At 42.4% G+C, this 18593-nt stretch overlaps 2 protein-coding genes and 2 long non-coding RNA genes across 9 annotated transcripts in view; 3 read left to right on the forward strand and 1 right to left on the reverse strand.

The window, feature by feature from the left end:
• PCBD2 (pterin-4 alpha-carbinolamine dehydratase 2) overlaps positions 1–7198 on the forward strand; it is a 30665-nt gene extending 23467 nt beyond the window's left edge. For all 3 annotated transcript variants that reach the window (XM_019535106.1, XM_019535108.1, XM_019535109.1), the window contains 2 exons: positions 3432–3512; positions 5367–7198. In XM_019535106.1, coding sequence (XP_019390651.1) covers positions 3432–3512; positions 5367–5462 — 177 coding nt within the window. In that variant the 3' untranslated portion in view covers positions 5463–7198. The remainder of the gene's footprint in view (positions 1–3431; positions 3513–5366) is intronic.
• Positions 7199–8064: 866 nt separating this feature from the next.
• Positions 8065–16010, forward strand: LOC109310105. The gene is made up of 2 exons (XR_002101138.1): positions 8065–9316; positions 15383–16010. It is a non-coding gene; the product is annotated as an uncharacterized LOC109310105 (long non-coding RNA).
• LOC109310104 lies at positions 14994–16956 on the reverse strand. Its single transcript, XR_002101137.1, has 2 exons — positions 16859–16956; positions 14994–15532 (listed from the first exon to the last, which is right to left on the reverse strand). It is a non-coding gene; the product is annotated as an uncharacterized LOC109310104 (long non-coding RNA).
• Positions 16867–18593, forward strand: part of CATSPER3 (cation channel sperm associated 3) — a 33384-nt gene continuing 31657 nt past the window's right edge. For all 4 annotated transcript variants that reach the window (XR_002101136.1, XM_019535104.1, XM_019535103.1 and 1 more), the window contains exon 1: positions 16867–17066. Coding sequence is in view for 3 of the 4 variants with exons in the window: in XM_019535104.1 (XP_019390649.1) it covers positions 16954–17066 (113 nt within the window). In the remaining variant the exon portion in view is untranslated. The remainder of the gene's footprint in view (positions 17067–18593) is intronic.

Genomic DNA, 18593 nt, shown 5'->3' on the forward strand with positions numbered 1-18593 from the left:
ATATAAAGGTGATTCATAAACAATACAGTTTTAATTCTTTTAATTAACATTGGAAGTATTTAGGGTCTTAATGGAGATTGTACTGTTGAAATTATTCAGCAGAGTTACTATTCAGTTTCTTAGTGGGTCATGTGTTCTTTTTGTTTGTAAGTAAAGTAGGCTATAATTAAAATGCAACTTTTGGCAAAGAAAAATTGCTTGGCGCAAAGCAGGGTTTACATGTCCTCACGTAAATATGCGTAAGTGTATATATCCACAAAGCGGTGCTTCTGGGATCCTTTTAGCTGTTAGACCTCTGTATGGTCAGCCAGAAAGCTCTTATTCCCATTTCCAGGCTTGAGCTCTTAAGAATGGGCAATGGGACATTCTCCACGGAGAACACTTTGCTTTGGAACCGTTCCTCACTATCCTTCAAGAAATCCCAACTTGAACGATTTTCAGGCTAACACTCAACTAAAAGGTAATGCCCTCTTTTAGGTGGCAGGCAGGCTTGATGCAAACTATGTGGTGGGAGGGTAGGTCTGGCAAGCTACTTAATTGATGGGAATTTGTCATCAGTAGGTAAGAGAGAAAGAGCCTAGCGAGTGGTTTGATTTAATGGTTCTGAAGTTTGGTTATTGGGCTGTTTGTTTTTTCCTACTTGAGTCTGGAGTGAATGGGGCTGGACATGCAACAAAATAAATATTCGGCCCAGGATATAAACGGTATGCTTGTACCGACGATCTATACTGGTAGTGCATATTTAGGATTGGTTGGATTTTTCATGAGTTCCCTCCAGTTTCCCCTGCTCTGTATGTTGATCCTTTCTGGACTGAGACACTGGGTTTTTAAGTTACCCCTTTTCGGCAATTCTTTAACTTGGTATGTTCATGTAGGTAAGATTGATGTTACGGTGATAGGCTCTCCAAAAAAAAACTTTGAATAAAACATATACCTTAGAACTATTAATAAATGTATATATTCCAAGCTACCCTTAATGTCTGGTGTGCAGCTTACTGCTTTATGCTTTGAAGCATTTACTGCAGTGTTTGAAATTTTTTAAACATAATTCTTCACTCCAAGTGAAATTATCTAAAGCTTCAAGGAAAGTTAGAGTTCCCAATTTTTGGAAATGCTCTTGGGTCAAAGAAAAAAGCTTTTTAATTGCTGACAGTTTGGTGATTTCCAAATGACAAACCTCGTTAGAATAATTTGCTCTGATTATAATGTTTGCATTCATCTGACTGGCAAAGTGACTTACAAAGTCATACTTCATCCAGGCACTGATCCTTTTGCTTAAAAGGTTTGTAATTTGTGAGAGGAAAAAAGGCTGAAACTATTATCAACCATTATATGTTATTTATTGACCACATGTTTGTTTGAAATGGCTGTTGCTTGATGGAAGGTGGATCATATACAGCCTCTTTTATAAATTAGCACTAAAAACTACCTAAGCAGGTAGGTTTCATGTTGAGATACTAACTTAAGGCAAGTATTTTAATACAAACCAGATTATATATGGGAAGAGGAGTCTTGTTCTACAGTGTTTATTTCAGTCCTGATCCTTCCTGCTTGGACCCTTACGTTTACCAAGCCCGTCAACTTCCCCAGGGCTTTGTGCAGGTCTGTATTGGCCCATGGTATGATTGCGGTCTTGATGTACATGGACACCCTAGGTTTCTTTATATAATGTAAGTATTTGCTGCACATTTTTGCCAAGGACCTCTTACAGTTTTTCCTTTAGCCTGTGTCCTGAAGGAGTGTGCAGTGCAGAGCGTTAGGGTGGGGAAATGGGAAATGTATTATTTTCTCATTTAAACCCAATACTTATGAAGAGTAGAAGCAACACCACCATCTCTTCACCCCAGCCCTCTCCCAAAAATAGTTTCACTTGGACATGATACTGGAAGTGGTCTCTGTTCCTGGGAAACAGCCTTGCTCAACTGATAGTAAAGCGCAGTGAATGCTTTGCATAATTTGAAATGGCTGGTGGCAGGGAGGTCGGAGATCTGGTAGGGGTTAGGGCTGCCTGGTGAATGCTTGAGATGCCTTTTGTATGCTAACAGTGAAATAATTGCTCATCAGCTGAGTCCAAGGATAAGTCAGTTTAGGTGGGATAATTTGCCAGTATCCACTGAGGCACAGAGCTCTCATAGCAGCAGGAAAGCCATCACATCCCCTTCAGGAAGGCAGTCAGGTTTGAAAAAGGGATTGCCAGTGTCCTCTTCCCACACTTCGCTGCTTTGGTGTTGTGAGCTCTAGACATTGGCAGCTATCTTCCCCCTGGTTATTGTAATTCCAGAACAACAAACAAGGTAGCGCCTTCTCCTTTGGCCCTTCAGCTTGTGCCAACTCCCCCATGCTAGTGACATCTGAACACATACTGTTCGGGAATCCAGGTTCTGCTCAGGCCAGGCCTTCTTTCCTGGTTCTTACTATGCAAGGCTGTACACGCTTGGTGCTGTGATGTATTGGCCTGTGCTGTGGCACAATGCTGTATCTTTTGGCAGAAACCTGCAAGCGGGGGACTTTTTCACACAAACATATAATTCATTACAAAAGCCAGGTTGCGTGGTAGACTCTCTTGTGAAATCTGCGACTGGGAGGTTTTGTATTGTATCTCTCAAGTTGCCAGCTTGGTTTAAACCTAGTAGTTACCTTCCTTTTGAACTTCCTTTGCCCACTAATCTCTACCCTTAATCTAAAACATTGTGAATACTTCTTGTTCCATGGGGCTCCTGGCTTCCTCTTCTGGTGTCTCATTCCCTTTCTAGGATGTAGTCTACTGGTCCCTTCTTCTCTCCTGCTATTTCTGATTACAGGGGTTCCCATGCAGGAGTAGTAGATTAAAAGTGTGTGGACTGCCACTGTTCAGGAAATGCCCTGGGTTGCAGAGGTATCAGTACCCCCTGGGGAGCTGAGCAGTTGGGCAGGGTGGGATGGAAGATAGAAGGGCGGTATGATTTTTGCTAGATTAGTTTTACAGCCTGTGCATCTGAATGTGATTCTTATTCAACAGAATATTTTGTTTGTTCTTAAGGTTTGCTTAGGTAATGCTGGTAAGAGGGAACCAAGCTTGGAATAAGTGTCACAGTGTTGATAGGACTGTGACCGTTGGCAGGAGGAAGCTGTGGTGCTATGGGTGTGCGTTCCTGGAGCATGGACTCCAAGAGGAAACCAGGAGACATGTCTCTGGCATAGCAAGGGAGAGCTGAAGAGGGCAGTCCAAAGGAAGGAATTGCTTTGGCGGGGAAGCACCAAAAGACGACTAACTTCTTCAGCTCAAAGGGATGGAGATAAAGCACTGGGGGAGTAGTTTGTGCCCCCTCTGGTCATTAAAATCCTTGAGGTGTTGGAACACATTTATTCAGACTTATGACAGTAACTTCAGCCCAGTTTGAACAACTGACAGATGAAGAAGACTGACTTTCTTTTTGTTCTTTTTATCCTAGGCTTTTGGATTTATGACACGAGTTGCTCTGCAGGCAGAAAAGATGAATCATCATCCTGAATGGTTTAATGTGTACAGTAAGGTAGTACAGAGAATCATTTCAGTTACCTTTGTAAATTTACTAGACTAGTTCGTCTTACAGAACACTCCTTTCCTTGCCATTTATCCTGTGCAGCTTCTGTACAGCAGAGGAGAATAGGTCCTGGAGACTGTAGAAGAATGCTTGCAGCAAAGACGCAGCCCCAGGGAGGGGCAAAATAAATCAGCAGCTTGAATTTATTCTATAAGCACAGCCATCCAGTGATAACTGCTGTTTCCATTATGATAATGGAATTAACATTAAACCCGTGGGCAGTGTGTCCAAACTGCAAGTGCTTCCTACCTTTAAAGTTGTGGGTTCTATAGCATGAAGAGATTCTCTGTCAGTTAGAAGTGGGCAATGAGGGCTGGGACATCAGGGTTCCTCTCTCAGATCCTTTATTCCTGGCCATGTGGCTTGGAGAAGTCTCTGAATCTCTCTGATCAAGATGTTTAGAAGCAGGATCTTAAAGTTAGGCTGCAAATACATGTTTTGGCCATTTAAATAAATGCTCTGACTTTCAAGACTGGTGAACACTCTCCTGCTCACCTTTGCCTCCAAGGAAGTTGCTGGGTGCGTGGAGCTTCAGAAAAATCAGGCCACTTAGGTGTCTAAGTACAAGCCTGGCAACTTGCCTTGACACTTACATTTTGAATACAGTGGTCCCCGTCATTCACCATGGCAACTGACAAAAATGCTTTTTAATATATACCTAATTGACAGGGGCCTCTTGAGACCAAATGTGAGGGTATAGAGAGACCCTCAAAAGATCCTGCACTGTAGGAAATGATTGCCTTCCCTTTATTTTCCAATAACTGTGGTTAATTAAGCCCTTTTTTAATTTCCCTCATTGATAAATATGTTGTAAGCACACTTAAATAGAAAGAGGGAGGACTTCTATAACTATACGTAGACAGCATTGCTTGTTTTCAGCTAGGACAGAGTACTGTAGTTGTGCTTTAAGGTGAGACTGACCAGCATTGGTGTGGTCTGATCTCAGAAAAAGAAAGAAGTTTCTAATGACTTCCAGCCCATTATGGGTTAATCTGTGTATCCCCCCACCTCCCAGGCTCCCATCTGGCCACCACTCCCCACAGTTCTCTTGCTGCAGTGACAGCCAGCAGTCTCCAGGCTTTCTCTCCTTTCTCCAGCTTTTGCTTTCTGCCCTGACCTCCGGTGGCTGCCTGGCACAACCTGCAGTGCTTGGGGAGCCTGTGGCCAGGGAGCTGTGGGGAGAGGAGGGAAGCCGCCTGTGTGGCATCTCATAGGGCTTGTGCAGGTGCGGCCCCTGCTGCATGGTATGTGGCCCCTGGCCACTTAGCGGTTGGACAGCCCTGTGTTAAGAGCTGATTGCACAAAGTGCTCACATCTCACTTGTGAAGACTTCCCAGGCTTCCAAGACTGCCAAGAGCTCACCAGTTGCTTCACCTTTAGGAGCATGCTTTTTAACATAACACTCAAGTCACTGAATTGACTGTTTTGCAACTTGGTTGTTGGCCCAAATTCTTTGTGAAACCAATACGTGGAATTTAAATGTGAAGAGTGAGTAATTTAATCAGACACTTCTCCTTGGATGAAACCCAAGAATGCAAAGCCTAAATTACTTCTCTGCTTTGTGAAGGGGCTCTCTTTGGTTACTCTCCAGATTTGGCTAAGCCTGCTCACCTAGGATGTCTCAGTCCCTGGACAACCAGAGAGATTCGCTGTCTACTCAGAGGATTTTTTCTAGCCTAATTCATTACAGAGGCACCCCCTCCCCTTGAGGCATAGACAGCATTTCCCACTGAATTCTGATCAGTCTGCAGAGAGGAGATTGGAATGTGAATAGTAATCCCTTTCCTTTCCTCTTTTTTACAGGTTCAGATAACTCTCATTTCCCATGACTGTGGGGGACTGACCAAAAGAGACGTGAAGCTGGCGCAGTTCATTGACAAGGCGGCTGCTTCTGTGTAGTAACTGAATATGGAAAACCTTGTAAAAATGCTATTGCTTTGAAAACACTTGATAGCTAAACAATATTGCTTGGTCAGTGCGGTGATCTACATTCTCCACTGGGTCCGTCCCTTGTGCCTCTTGAGATACAAATCCCTGTGTTGGTTACACGTCCCATGTAGCTGATAAAAAACCAGCTTTATTTTCAACAGCCCCTTCTTAGAAATTAAAAGAGCGTTTTAACATTAAACACCAAACCCAGGAATGCAAGTTACCATTATCCTACAAGACATGAAAGCCAGAAGGAAACTTGGAGCCTGGCCAGAATTATGAGTATTCCCCAAGTCCACAGTAATCTCACCTAGTAATGCAGCAGCTCTACCAGAGTGAGCCTGGGGTTGCTGCCAGGCGAATGGATCCTGTTCCTGGTGCCCAGCCAAGCAGGGCATTTGGGTGACTTATTTCCTCCTCTGTCCCTATACTTTTGCATGCAGAGAACCACAACAGTGAGATGCTTTTGAGAACCAACCCCCTTCTTAGCTGTACATACAGGGCTTGATCCTGTGAATGGCTCAGTCACCTTGGCCCTGATCCAGCAAACTGTGTAAGCACATAAGTCACTTTACATATATGCTCTGGGAGCATCCCTGTACTTATGGTAAGTATGGGTTTCAGTGCTTTGCTGAACTGGCGGGTCAGGTGCTCAGCATTTTACGGGATTGTGCCTTTACCTTGTTATGACATTTTCGTGTTTCATTAGAGCCTGCAGAAGTAGTGAGCGGCTTCTGTAACACCAGTCAGTCCTGTCAGCAGTAGAGGCCACATTAGATTTTTCTATGAAGTCGTATTAGTCTGAAAGTTCTGGTTACCCATTTTCTTACAGTCACAGTAATTTGTTTTTTAATCTAATTCCAAGGCCTCCATGACTTGCCAAGTGGGTAGAAAACCATTCCTTACAGTGACCCCAGATTGTAAAGACTTGGTCTTCTTCTGTGATACTGGCTTAGATTGGATTCCCATGGACAGCAGTGGGATTTCTGCCCAAGCAAATACTGCAGGGACAGGCTTCTTCTTTGTAGTCCTGTTACTATGTATACCTAGCCTGCAGCATCAAACCTAAAGATAATACCTAAAGAAAGATTGGCACCTTCCACCCCTGCATCTAGGCATTTATTATGATGACACCAGAGGCACAGTTTATAACTAGAAAACTAGATCTACACTGAATGATTGCTAAAGCAATATTTGGTGTACTTGTTGGATTTTTGGTCTTCCTGATAATTTTGGAGGCACTGCCAGTAGCTAATACAGAAATATTCCAATCATTAAACTTTTAAGAAATGAATAATGCATCCTTAACTAATTCAGAGTCATACGCTGATAGACAACAGTAAGTAATTTTGTAGGATCTTAAGGCTAAGAGTTACTTTTAGTGACCATCCCTGGGATATAGGGTTAAAACTTAGAAGTGAGTCAATTCTAGTTTTACGTGCTCAAATACCAGTCTCTCTACAAACGGTCTGACTTTGCCTGTAGGAAGCAAAGGATTTCTTGGACATGATTTTTAAATGATCATTGCAACAAAGAATTTTCCCCCAAACCTTAATTGGTGTATTGTGTCAACCATGGATAAATGAACGGTCAAGCCTAAAAGTTTGACAGTCTCTCTAATAAGCTCTGAAAAGAGATGGGGGAGCATGTTTAGAAAATGATCTATTATGCAAATACTTTGAATAAAAACAAGAAAATCAAAATACCTCTCTAATTTGTTTCTGCATAGTTGTGTATATACGTGTACGTGACAAAATTCTTTGGCTTTGACCTAAATTGTATTTAGGGTCTTATGTTTAAAACATTAATTTCTACATCATGTTAGGAAAAAATTCGCCACAATATTATCCCTTGGGATGTTGGTTAGTGGTATCATGCTGTACTGTGTTGTTATTTTTGAGGTCTGTTGCATAGTAATAGAAACCAGGCAAAATAAATTGTCATGAAAGGTGAGTATTACATTGGAAATGTTTTTAATTCAGTGCAACTTTTTGACAGAGGTTTTTCTTTGCTGCCTATTAACTTTCTGCATATATCAAAGTGCTGTGAGATTCCCTCAGCAAGGAGAGCTGTAACAAATACATTATTAAGCTATCATTGAACTAGCAGCGGAAATCATTTCCCTTTTTTATGTAAAGACTTTTGACTTCAGAGACAATCTTAGGGTGAAATCCTGGCTTCACTGGAGTTATAATGAGTTTTATCATTGACTTCAGTGGGGCCAAGATTTCACCTCTGACTCAGAGGCAATACTCTTTCCTCCAGCCTGCTATATATATATTTTTTTATTAAGTTGCTATTGGCTGCTTTCCTTTCCTGCTTTTGCTGGATACCTGCATTGTTCAGCACAAAAGGCAATGACATTCTCTTGGGGTTTGGTTTACTTTTTCATTAGAGAAGGACCATTTTTAGGCTTTGACAGAATTCTTAGCATTTTTGTATTGCATCCCAAACCTGTCGAACCCCTCACACTCCCTTCACCAACACTGTTAGTTTTTATAATGAACTAGCTGCGTTCTGCAAAGCAAGTGGCAATGGAATCTTGGCCGTGTCCTAACTGTTGAAAAGCTGTAGTCCACCATGTGTGCAGGTTCTGTCCGTCTCTCTTAAAACCTTCCTCTGTGTGTGTGTGTGTGTGTGTGTGTGTGTGTGTGTGTGTGCGTGCACGTGTACACGCTATTTGCATACAGAGAGAATGTATGTTGGTACTGAAAGAGGGCAGAAGCAGTCACGTTGCTCATCCCTGAATTCTTGGTTGGAGAATAGCAACTGAGTACAGAGTACAGCAGCACTACCTAAGGATATGAGCAGTACCGAGTTCCATTAAATCTACATGGGAAATTCATATGGACAGAATTTCATTATATGTGTTGGTTACAGGCCAGCAGATGTGGTCTGATGCTCCTTCTCTTGTGAAAAATATTGGATCCTTGATGATTGAAGTGGCCCAGGCCAGAGTTTTAAATCTCATCTAAAAGACATCTATCTCTACAGCCATAATCACACCTATGATTAGATTGGATGGTGCTGATGAGTCGAAAGAGGCAAGCAAATAAAAAATACCCTCTGTGCAGTGTCCTAATTTTTTATGTTTATGGTTTCACAAACTGGCACTGATCGGTACTTTCTCTGCTTAGCTTTTAGGATCACAGCTCAACTTAGAATGGCACTTCTTTCTCTCCCTACGTATTACACAGTTCAGCTCATGACCAGCAGCTACCAGGATAAATACTTTATTGGAGTGTTTGTTATTGATTCCAGGTTCATTATGATGTAGTGTTTGGATAACCTGTCACTAAGCAGCTGTATTGCTGGAAGATAACTCCCTGGCATATGGATTAATTTAAACCTGATCTCAATTACCAGTGAAATCTCTGGTTTGCACAGGACAGTCGGAAATAAGTTTTTGACTATCCCAAAAGATGAAAGCCCTTGGTGAACTGTTCAGGAAACAGTGCAAAACTTGCATTGAATCTGGAAAAGTAATTAAAGGGGAATTAAAGTCACTGGACTGCCTGCAGGAATGCTGGCTTCTGCCACTACAGTGTTACCCTCATGGTAGCCAACAATGCTAAAAGCACTTGGTATTTCCCACTTGCTCTGCACGTGTGAATGTTTCCTCCCACATTACATAATATTGCATTCAGGTAAACAATAAAAGGGAAGCAACAGAAACAAATTCTTATTACAGAATCTGTGTGCAAAGAAAAACAGCTTTTTAACAAAAGACCAAGTAGAATGAGAGGGACAAAACAGGAGGAGGAAAGAAGCGAATTTGAAGGGATGTGACCAGATCTGGGCATATAAAGTATATAAGATCAGAGGTAAGTCCTTTACCCTGGAAGCATGCCATGTATATGTTAAAGTCCAAACTTTTCATATGTAGGTGGTGAGGTGGTGTCCAACACAATCTTGGCAGAGTTTTTGCTATCCTTTTCCTTGCTTCATAATCTTCACTGTTACTTGGCTGCAGCATAGGCAGAATGTAGGTATCGACATTGAAAAGTTGGTGTTTTACTTGAGTGAATCAGTGGGAGCAGCACAGGTTGGAAGAACTATGCTAGAATTTCCATATCCATCTCCAGCACCAAACTTTTCTAGCCCTAAGTGACTTTACTCACATTAGGGGAAAAAGCCCCTCCTAATTCTAGTAAGCAACCGTGAATCGTCTGGGTCATGGCGCATGCGGAAGAGGTCTAGTCAGATGCCGGATGCATCGTCTTGTGGCTGACAAGCCCAACTTGAGAGCGACACAGCTTCTTATAAGTCTCAGATCCATAAGTTGTCTGAGTTGGAGTCCAACTTTACAACACACTGTTTTCTTTCTGGCTTTGCTTCCATCCTCTGGATCAAAGCTGCTTTATGTTGAGCTGCACCCAATGCCGCACACTCCTTCAAGATTGGATGGGATTCTGTGCGCTCCTCTTGGCTTTCTATGTTGATGTTGAACAACCTCATCATTTTTGCACACATGGTACTACCACAGAGGGTGACCCCGCTTTCTAGAGCTATCTCAAATCTCACTATATAAAATATTCATCGGGATAGTCTCTTCCCAGTCTCCTGATGCGGCTGGTCCATTGCAACCTTTTCTTCTTGACAGTGGTTTCTAAGTGTGTCAGTTCTGTGCCCTCCAGCATGTCTGTGTTTGATATTCTATCTTTCTGCTTTATTTTCGGGATCTTACACGGGCATCTCATGTGGAAGTGGTTCCACATAGCTTAGCATTGCATATATGTAGTCCACGTTTCTGAACCATAAAGCATGGATGACAGTACACAAGCCTTGTAGGCTCATATCTTCACCTTAGCTGATAGTTTGCTGTTTTTCCACACATGTTTCTGTAATAGCCTGAAATTCTTAGCTGCTTTTCCAGTTGTTAGTTCAGTCTGAAGGTCAAAATTTCTGCTGATTGTAGAACCCACGTAGCAAAAAACTGTTAACAAGACAAAGAGATTTATCCTCCAGAGTGATGTCTGGTATTGGTTCTTTCACCCCTAGGTATGTGATCACAGTCTTCTTGAGACTATTTGCCATCCTAAAGCTCTTGCATGATTCAGAAAATCTGCCCAAGAGATTTTGCAGGAAAGATTCACTGTGGGCAATCAAAGCCACATCTGCAAACAGAGAATCGCTTGGAATCAGTTCTTTCACTTTCTGTTTCTAATTAGAGTTGCTATAATATCTTTTAATTTACTGTGACACATTCCTTATTTCATAGTGGGCTTGTCTACATGAGACGCTTTACTGTGCAGCAGACTAATTTGCTGTGCAGTAAAGTATCACTGTCTATATACGTGTGGCAATTAGGGCTCAGTAGACTAATTTACTGTGCTGCCGTCCTGCCAGATACAAGTGGTGTCTGGCAGCACAGTAAAGTACCGTGCTTAAACGTCCGTGTAGATGGTGACATTAGGATTAGTTTACTCTGGCTCAAATGGAGCCAGAGTATATTCAGTCACATTAACTGCGTGTGTAAATGTGTCCAGTGATGCCTAAAGCATCTTAGGTGATTCCAAGTGGCAGAGATGAAGCTATTGTAGCTGACACTATTTGAAATATCTTCAGAATATAGATTTATGGATTTCTGAGGCAAGAAAGGGACCACTGTGATCACGTAGTCTTATGTCCCACACAGCACAGGCCAAAGAATCTCACCAGGTGATTTCAGGGTCAAACTCCTCATCCTCATTGGCAGTCCCTTGATACAAGGCTGACAGTCTTCCAGTAAATGGAGATGTCATCATTGAGTCTGGAGATGACTGAGGAGGCTGATCCAAGATCCTCATGCTGCATATTTGACTGCAGATGTGGAAAATAGCTGCAGAAGGAAGGAGTGGATCTCAGTCATGTTGAGTTAAAGCTCTTTCCCTTTGTGTCTCTCCTCTTATCTGCTTTCATAATGAGGTGAATGTGCATGAAGTGATTGATGCCTTGTTGTACATCATGCCACTGGGGATGATTCGGTGCTTGAGTCTTCCAGGTATTGATATTAATGTTGCATTGTTTCAGATTTACCTTCAGCGTGTTCTTGAATCTCTTCTTTTGCACACCGCTAGAGAGGTGACCATTGCTGAAGTAGGAGTATAGGGCCTGTCTTGGGAGCTGGTTGTCAGGCAACCTTATGACATGTCCTGTCCGATGGAGCTGGTACCCTATAAACTTGGCTTCAATGCTGTTGTTGTTTGCTTGAGCCAGAACACTGGCATTCGTTCTTCTGTCCTTCCATTGGAGGATTTTCCAAAGATATTGCTGATGGTAATGTTCCAAAGCTTTCACATCTGTCATCCACGGTTCATGCCCACATAACAAGCTAGGGATGATAAGCTTGATTTGGGTCCTGAAGTCATGATCATCAAAGCCACAATTTTAGAGAAGTCCAAAAGCAGCACTGGTAGATTTTATCTAGTGTTATGTCTTGTGTTGTGTCAGGGCTGATGGCACTTTTACTAAGAGGTTAGAGATTATGGATTTGTATAGGATGGTTTGGTTAGGGATGATCCTGTCTCAGGCAGGAAGCTGAACTAGATGACTTATAAAAGTCCCTTCCAGCCTTCTCTATGATTTCTATGAGTGTAGTTTCTTTACTTTTTGGGGAAAGGTGGCTACTCCGGTAGGGGAAATGCTCAACATCCTCCAAGAATTGCCCTCTAATTGTAACATGGGGAGGGGCAACTAGTTGGTTTGGAGTGGGTTAGTAAAGTATCTTTTGTTGTGAAGTTGCCAGAGAGTCCAAGCATTTTATATGCTTCTTAGAAGAAATCAAGAAATACCTTGAGCTCTTCAGTTGAGTGGGAACAGATGACGCAGTCATTAGTGTATTGAAAATAAGTAACGGAAGTGTTGGTTATCTTGGATTTGGAACATAACTGGTTGATGTTAGAGATTCCTGTCCATGCAATACTGGATGTGACTCCAGATGGAAATCTATCAGCAATGAAATGTGGAATAGCTGTGCTATAGATGGAAAAGAGTATTGGTGCAGTTGAACATCCTTGTTTGACTTCAGTTTTAATGGCAAAAGGGTCTGTTTCTAAGCCACTGCTTAGGATGGTTGTCTTGTCCCTGTGAAGAAGACTGATACTGGGACAAATTTTGGCGGGCATCCAGATTTCATCAGGATCTTCCATAGGGCCTTTCTGTTGATTGAATCAAAGGCCATAGTCAATGAAAGCCATATAAAGATCTTAGTGTCACTTGCAACACTCATTTTGTAGCTGTCTGTTAACAAATATTGTATGTATTGTACTTTTGAGTACCATATTGGTATTTGGGTAGTATCTTCACAGCAAGGAAAGTGAGTTTATTGAGGAGAATTCAGGTGAGGCTCCTCCCAGCTATGGGCAGGATGCAATATCATAATTACTGCTGCAATCTGATCTACCTCCTTACTTGAATATAGTAATTATTCTGGCATCTTTCAGGTCACTGGGAATCTGCTCATGTTTCCAAATTTTCATAATGATGTGTAGTTGGTAAGAGAGCTTTTTTTTTTTTTTTTTAACTTATACATTTCAGCTGGTATTCCAGTTGTTTGTTCTTCATCTGCTTAATGGCTTTCAAAGCGTCTTGGTAAGTTGGCAGGTCTGCAAGGTAGTCCATAAAGGAGTGCTGTGGAGCGACATTGATGGTATTGTCTTTGAATTTGGGTCAGGAGCTCTTGAAAGTGCTGCTTTCACAGTATGTTGATGGTGGAGCTGCTTTTAAAGAATGCTGTACCATTCTTGGACCTCAGAGAGTGGCTCCTTGTGTGGTGGCCTATAGATAGCTTTGGTTGTGCTGGAGAAACTATGCGTGTCATGGCTGTCTGCAAAAATGTGAATCTCTCTTGCACAAAGAGATTCAACATTTTGCAGACAGCCACAACATGCATAGTTTCTTCAGTGTTGTGCCCACTCTGTCCCTTTCAAGTCTTTCTTTCCATAGCTCAGGGTCTTACCTTCCTTGGGGAGAGATGACGGGAGCTGGTTGAATTTAGCATAGAATTTTAATTCTGTTTGGGCATTGTATCAAGGGTTGGGGCATATGCACTGGTGGCTGTTGCATTTTGTCTGTTGGTCAGTTGAAGAGGAAAGATCATGAGATGCCATGCAGATTTTTTGGCATCTTGATAGCAAAACAAATTCTGTGATGATTTCTAATTGAATCAAGTATCTGTCCTGGAGAAGCTTCAGCTAAAGATCCCAAGTAACTTAAGAATCTGCTGTGACCCAATGTAGGTTGTTCTAGTGGACTTAAAGGCCTCATTGCTAAAACTGTACATCTTATGTCTTCCCTTCAGTGTTGAGCAATTGTGGCTTATACTTTTGTCTGCTAAACTGAAGAGCCATCTGCTGTACGAAGCAGGGTTGAATTAGGAAAGGGAATGTTACTAACTCAACCATTTCCAATAGCCTCCATAATACCTGAAAAATCTATAGAATAAGGATGTTTTAAGCTTCCAGTGCCTCTATTCATATTCAGAAAGCCTCCATATTTTGGTGACGAAACATAATTCCTTTTAATGAAGACTCCTGTTTAAGATGTAGGTACTCCAACTTTGCGTCTGTGTTGGGTAATCTGCCTGTTCGTTTCCTCCTGCCACCATTTTCTGCTGTTAAAATTTGCTTTTCCAGAGCGCGGATTCTAATTAAACCAAACATAATTTGCTTCAAAGTTTGATTCTTTCAAAATTCCACAGCCTTGGCTTGGTTTATGCATCTGTGCTGGCATTTTTAAGCTTGAGCTAGAGGATTGCAAACTGACTCCGTTTAGTTAGCACTTTGTACATGCTGGATTTAACATGCCACAGTTGTTTGTTCCAGGACACAAACATATGCGGTTTACTCTAAGCTGCATTTTAAAGGCAGCCAAAACTACCTTTCTCCTGGAACAAATATTTATGGAGGGTCCAAATTAGTATGTATCAACATATTGACTGAGTTAATTGATGATTACTTAACCCTAGGTTAAAAACCAAAACAAGACTAATGTAACTGCATCTGTAAATGTAACTGAGTTGCATTTATACCGCTGACATGTGTTCCTTGCTTCTAATCAGTGCTACTCAGAGGAAATACTCTGCAGAATTGGGCCCTTTAATTTATAGCATTTGAACAGTGATAAAGTTAGTTTCTAGATGAAACATGGCAGCAACCCCATAATGCCTGCCTGCAGTTATTTGATAAGGGCTAAATCTACTGAAAAGCTGTAGTGTCTCTGGAGATCACGAGAGTGCGTGATAACAGAGCACGTGCTGTATTGCAGTAACAGCAGCAGAAACACATGGTCATTAGTAAGGACCTACCGAAATCACGTTTTTGTGATTTTTCGCAGAAACCGTGATTTCAGGCAGGTTCCTGAAAATCTGTGAAAAAGCGTGGGCACCGTGCTTTTGGCGGGCTCCCTGAGAAGAAAAGAAAATAGAATACTTACTGAAAATAAAATGCTGGCTCCCTCTGGGAGCCCTTGTGGCTCAGTGGTGCAGCCCACTGGGGGTGGGGTAGGGCAGGGCGGGAAGAGATGAGGGGGGGCTGCTGCTCCCTCCACTGCTGATTGGTTGTAACGGCTGTCCATCTTATGGCCCTTCTTCCTCGTCACCAGTTGGTGGTAAGGGGTGGGGCTGCATGACAGACGGTCCTTGCAGCCAATCAGCAATGAGGAGCAGGGCTACTGGGGCCTGTTGGCCAATCAGAGGTGGGGAGGCAGTCGCACTCCACCCATAAAAATGGCTGCCCACCCTGTGATTGGCACCTGAAATCCGCTGGGAGCTGCCTCAAGTTCAGTAGACGGCTAGTTATTAGTTCTGCCCTTTTTGCCTTTTCCAGGAGCAGGAATAAAGAAGCTATCTTTAAAGCTCAAATATGTATAATTACAAGTATGCTCTCGCCTATCGCTGTTTCCGTGTGTAGGGATGAAGGTTGCTTTTTTAAGAGACAAGATGATGAAGAATGAAGCCAAGTGAGCAATTTGACGGGAGAATGTTCTTGGCCATCGTCAGCATTGCACAGCCAGACTCAGCAAGGCGTTCAGCTTGGGTTGGACCACTCTTGTACTGGATGCTGGGGATGCGCTTTGCTGTCCTACTAACCTCCTCTCCCCCAATACACGCATGTCTTTTTGCATAGACATAGAGGTTTTCCTTATTTCTCGATAATGAACATTTCAACAAAACTTGTTGCTCTGTGCCTTGTAGAGGGGGCCTGGGAGGTGTCCAGCAGTAAAAATGCCTTTCTTCTGCTATCTTGGCACCCCACAAAATATAAACAGTAAAAATGAATGTAATTTCACTGCCCCCTACAAACGCTTGTGACTTGGAAAGGCATGTGGTCGGGATGAAAATAATACGTGACAGCAAAGTGTCTGGTCTGCGTTGCTCATGTTATTTTACATAATGAAGGGTTACTATCTGCTTTCCCCTCCTTCTGCTGGGGTTTGCCTTTTTCCTCTTGACTGGGTCAGTGAAATTGGGCTAGGTAACGGCCCATGTGCGTCTCGCTTCTGCCTTCTGGTTCTCCATGGTATGGTGGAGCCATCGGGCCTGTGCACATCACAACACCTGGCTCTATCCACTAGCATCGATGTGGTTGTGGGCAGGGTGATTCTGTCCTTGCCTAGGTAAGAAGGGGGCCTCCTCTCAGGGATGGCTGCAGACGTGCCCTTCCCTCCTAGAGAGTAACAGGTGGCAACCGGCACGCCAGGGTACGTCCTTCAGCTCGACTTACCTCTGCTTGGGTATATGGACCATCAATGCCTTTTTTAATCCCCGCCTCACGTTGAACAGTTCTGTGCTGGGCGAGGTATCGATTCAGTCTCGCCGTACAGCAGGTCTTTGGAGCTAACACCCTATGGAGATGCCTGGGCAAGTTTATATCTCAGAGAGTGATTATTTCAGGCTGCCCACAGGGTCGTTGGGCTCACTTTTTGCTATGCCCATGGGGTTACGAGCTTTTTTTCTTTATTACACCAACATTTCAGTCGTCTTTAAAATCACATGACCTTAAGAGACCGGACCCAAGGCACAAAACTGATGCTTCCAGCTTCACTTGCCCTTGGGTAAATCTCTTTAAATTGAAACAAGGACATTTTGCTGGCTTAAAAACATTTCTATTAATATTTAGGTTTGTATATACCTTTCAACAAAAGCCACATTTTGTACCTAGGCCACTTGGCAATGTTAATCCAGTTTGGTATATTTGGTGAATAATAAATGATGATTGCTACCTAGCTGTAATGTCTTTTTTCTTAATAGCTTTTCCTCGTCAAGCGCTTTGTCTCAGCTGCTTCTGGGTCTCGCATCAGCACCCGGCGGTGCCTCCCAAGTGGTGATGTCACAATAAAGCAATCCGGCCTGTTCCGGCCCTTTGCCATAGAGCGTTCCCTTCCACTCCCTCCGTCTCGGGCCCTCTTAGTTGCTTAAGAGGAAACTGGACGACCTCCTAGACGGCTTAACTTGAGAAAACAAAAATCTACAAGTCTGACCATGGAGATTACAGAATCTTTTCATAAGAGGGGACTTGCCCTCAGGTTGCCTGTTGAAACTTTTAAGTCCACATCTGAGGTCAAAGTGAAACACACGCTGTTTGCGCTATTTAAGTAAGTGCCAGTATCAGAAATGGATGATTTAAGTTTTAATTAAGGCAGCCAGATTGCTCTTGTAGGTAATGTTGATGTCACTGGAGCAATGAATGTGGTCAATGTTTGTTTTAAATTGAAGGGTGAGGATTTTTGTAGTGTATGTTTAGATAATTTCCAATGACGACCGCTGCAAAATTTTAACAAGATAGACTGTCCTTGACTATGTATTTAAATGAAGCACTGGATGGTTTTTGCTTTATTTGTCTTTCAAATGATTTCCCCAACTCAGCACTTAGGACAGTGCGAGTACTAGTGGGGAAAACTGTAAAATAAAAATATTGGTTTCTTTCTCTGAGGGCATTCCTCTTTGAAAGTTATTTGGCTTGTCCTGCTTGACTGGAATCAGTCAAATACTCGTATCTGGTTTGAGTTGTATATGCATCATTGAACTATTTAATCTACTTAACATGGACCTGATCCAGGGATCACTGGAGTTGGTGGGTTTCCCTCCATTGAATTCAATGGGATTTGGATTGGACTCAGTGAACTTAATTGGAATTTAAAGACAAAACCAAACCTGCAATAATGTACTACTGTATTTACTAAAATACAGGATGAAGGTTTGCCCCCCAATCAACATGGGGGAGGGGGAGCTCCTCATTTTAAATTTGCATACATGGAAACCTCATTAAATACATTGTCTGTCTTTGAACTGCTGCTAAAAGCTTAGCAATGGAAACCAACTATAAAGTTCATTAAATGTAGCCAATACTGAACATGGCTATTAAGTACATAGCACATATGGGGCAAACATACAGATGGGAATTTTTCTTCTTTCTTTTTTTGTGTGGCCCTTAAAAAAAACCAAGCCGCTCTTTTAAAAACACACGCTCGTCACACCCACAGCTTCACATATTGAGCATCCTTGATTTACCAAACTTTCATATTGCAAAAACAACTATGCAAAAACATACTATGCCCATTAAACTCTTAAGCAACATATATCAACTTCCCACAAAAGAAATCCTTACAGAACTCTCTTTCTTCACCCAGAAACCCGTGAAAACCTATTACTTCAGTAACTATCTGAAACTCTCTGCCCCTCCCATCAGTCCTTTCTGTTGGTTCAGTGAAACAAGTGTGGCCAGGCCTTTTTCCTCTACTTCTGCTCTGCCTCCTCTTCTCTGATTTCTTCCTTGTCCCAGTTGATGTAGTATTTCAGTTCAGGCAGCCCCAGTTTCAGACACTCTTTCAGTGAGAGCCAACCCCTTGAAAAACTGGAGGTTTCTTACTTTATTAGCATGTTTTAAAACTGACTTCTGGAAAGTCCTTAATAAAATACATGGAAATTGCTATAGACACCAGTGGTTGCACCATTTCATTACATAAAAGTTACCCCTATTGTCATGAAAAAACTGAGTGACAACATTTAGCTCTTCCCCTGTGTAGAAGTGTTTGAATCAGATGCACCATTTGGGCTCATTTTTACCCGATCTGCAGTTTTCCCATGGCCTATTCAGAATACAGGATTTGCTCATTCCAGTC

Source organism: Crocodylus porosus, unplaced genomic scaffold (genome assembly GCF_001723895.1).
Source record: "Crocodylus porosus isolate Cpor-Errol unplaced genomic scaffold, CroPor_comp1, whole genome shotgun sequence".
NCBI lineage: Eukaryota > Metazoa > Chordata > Crocodylia > Crocodylidae > Crocodylus > Crocodylus porosus.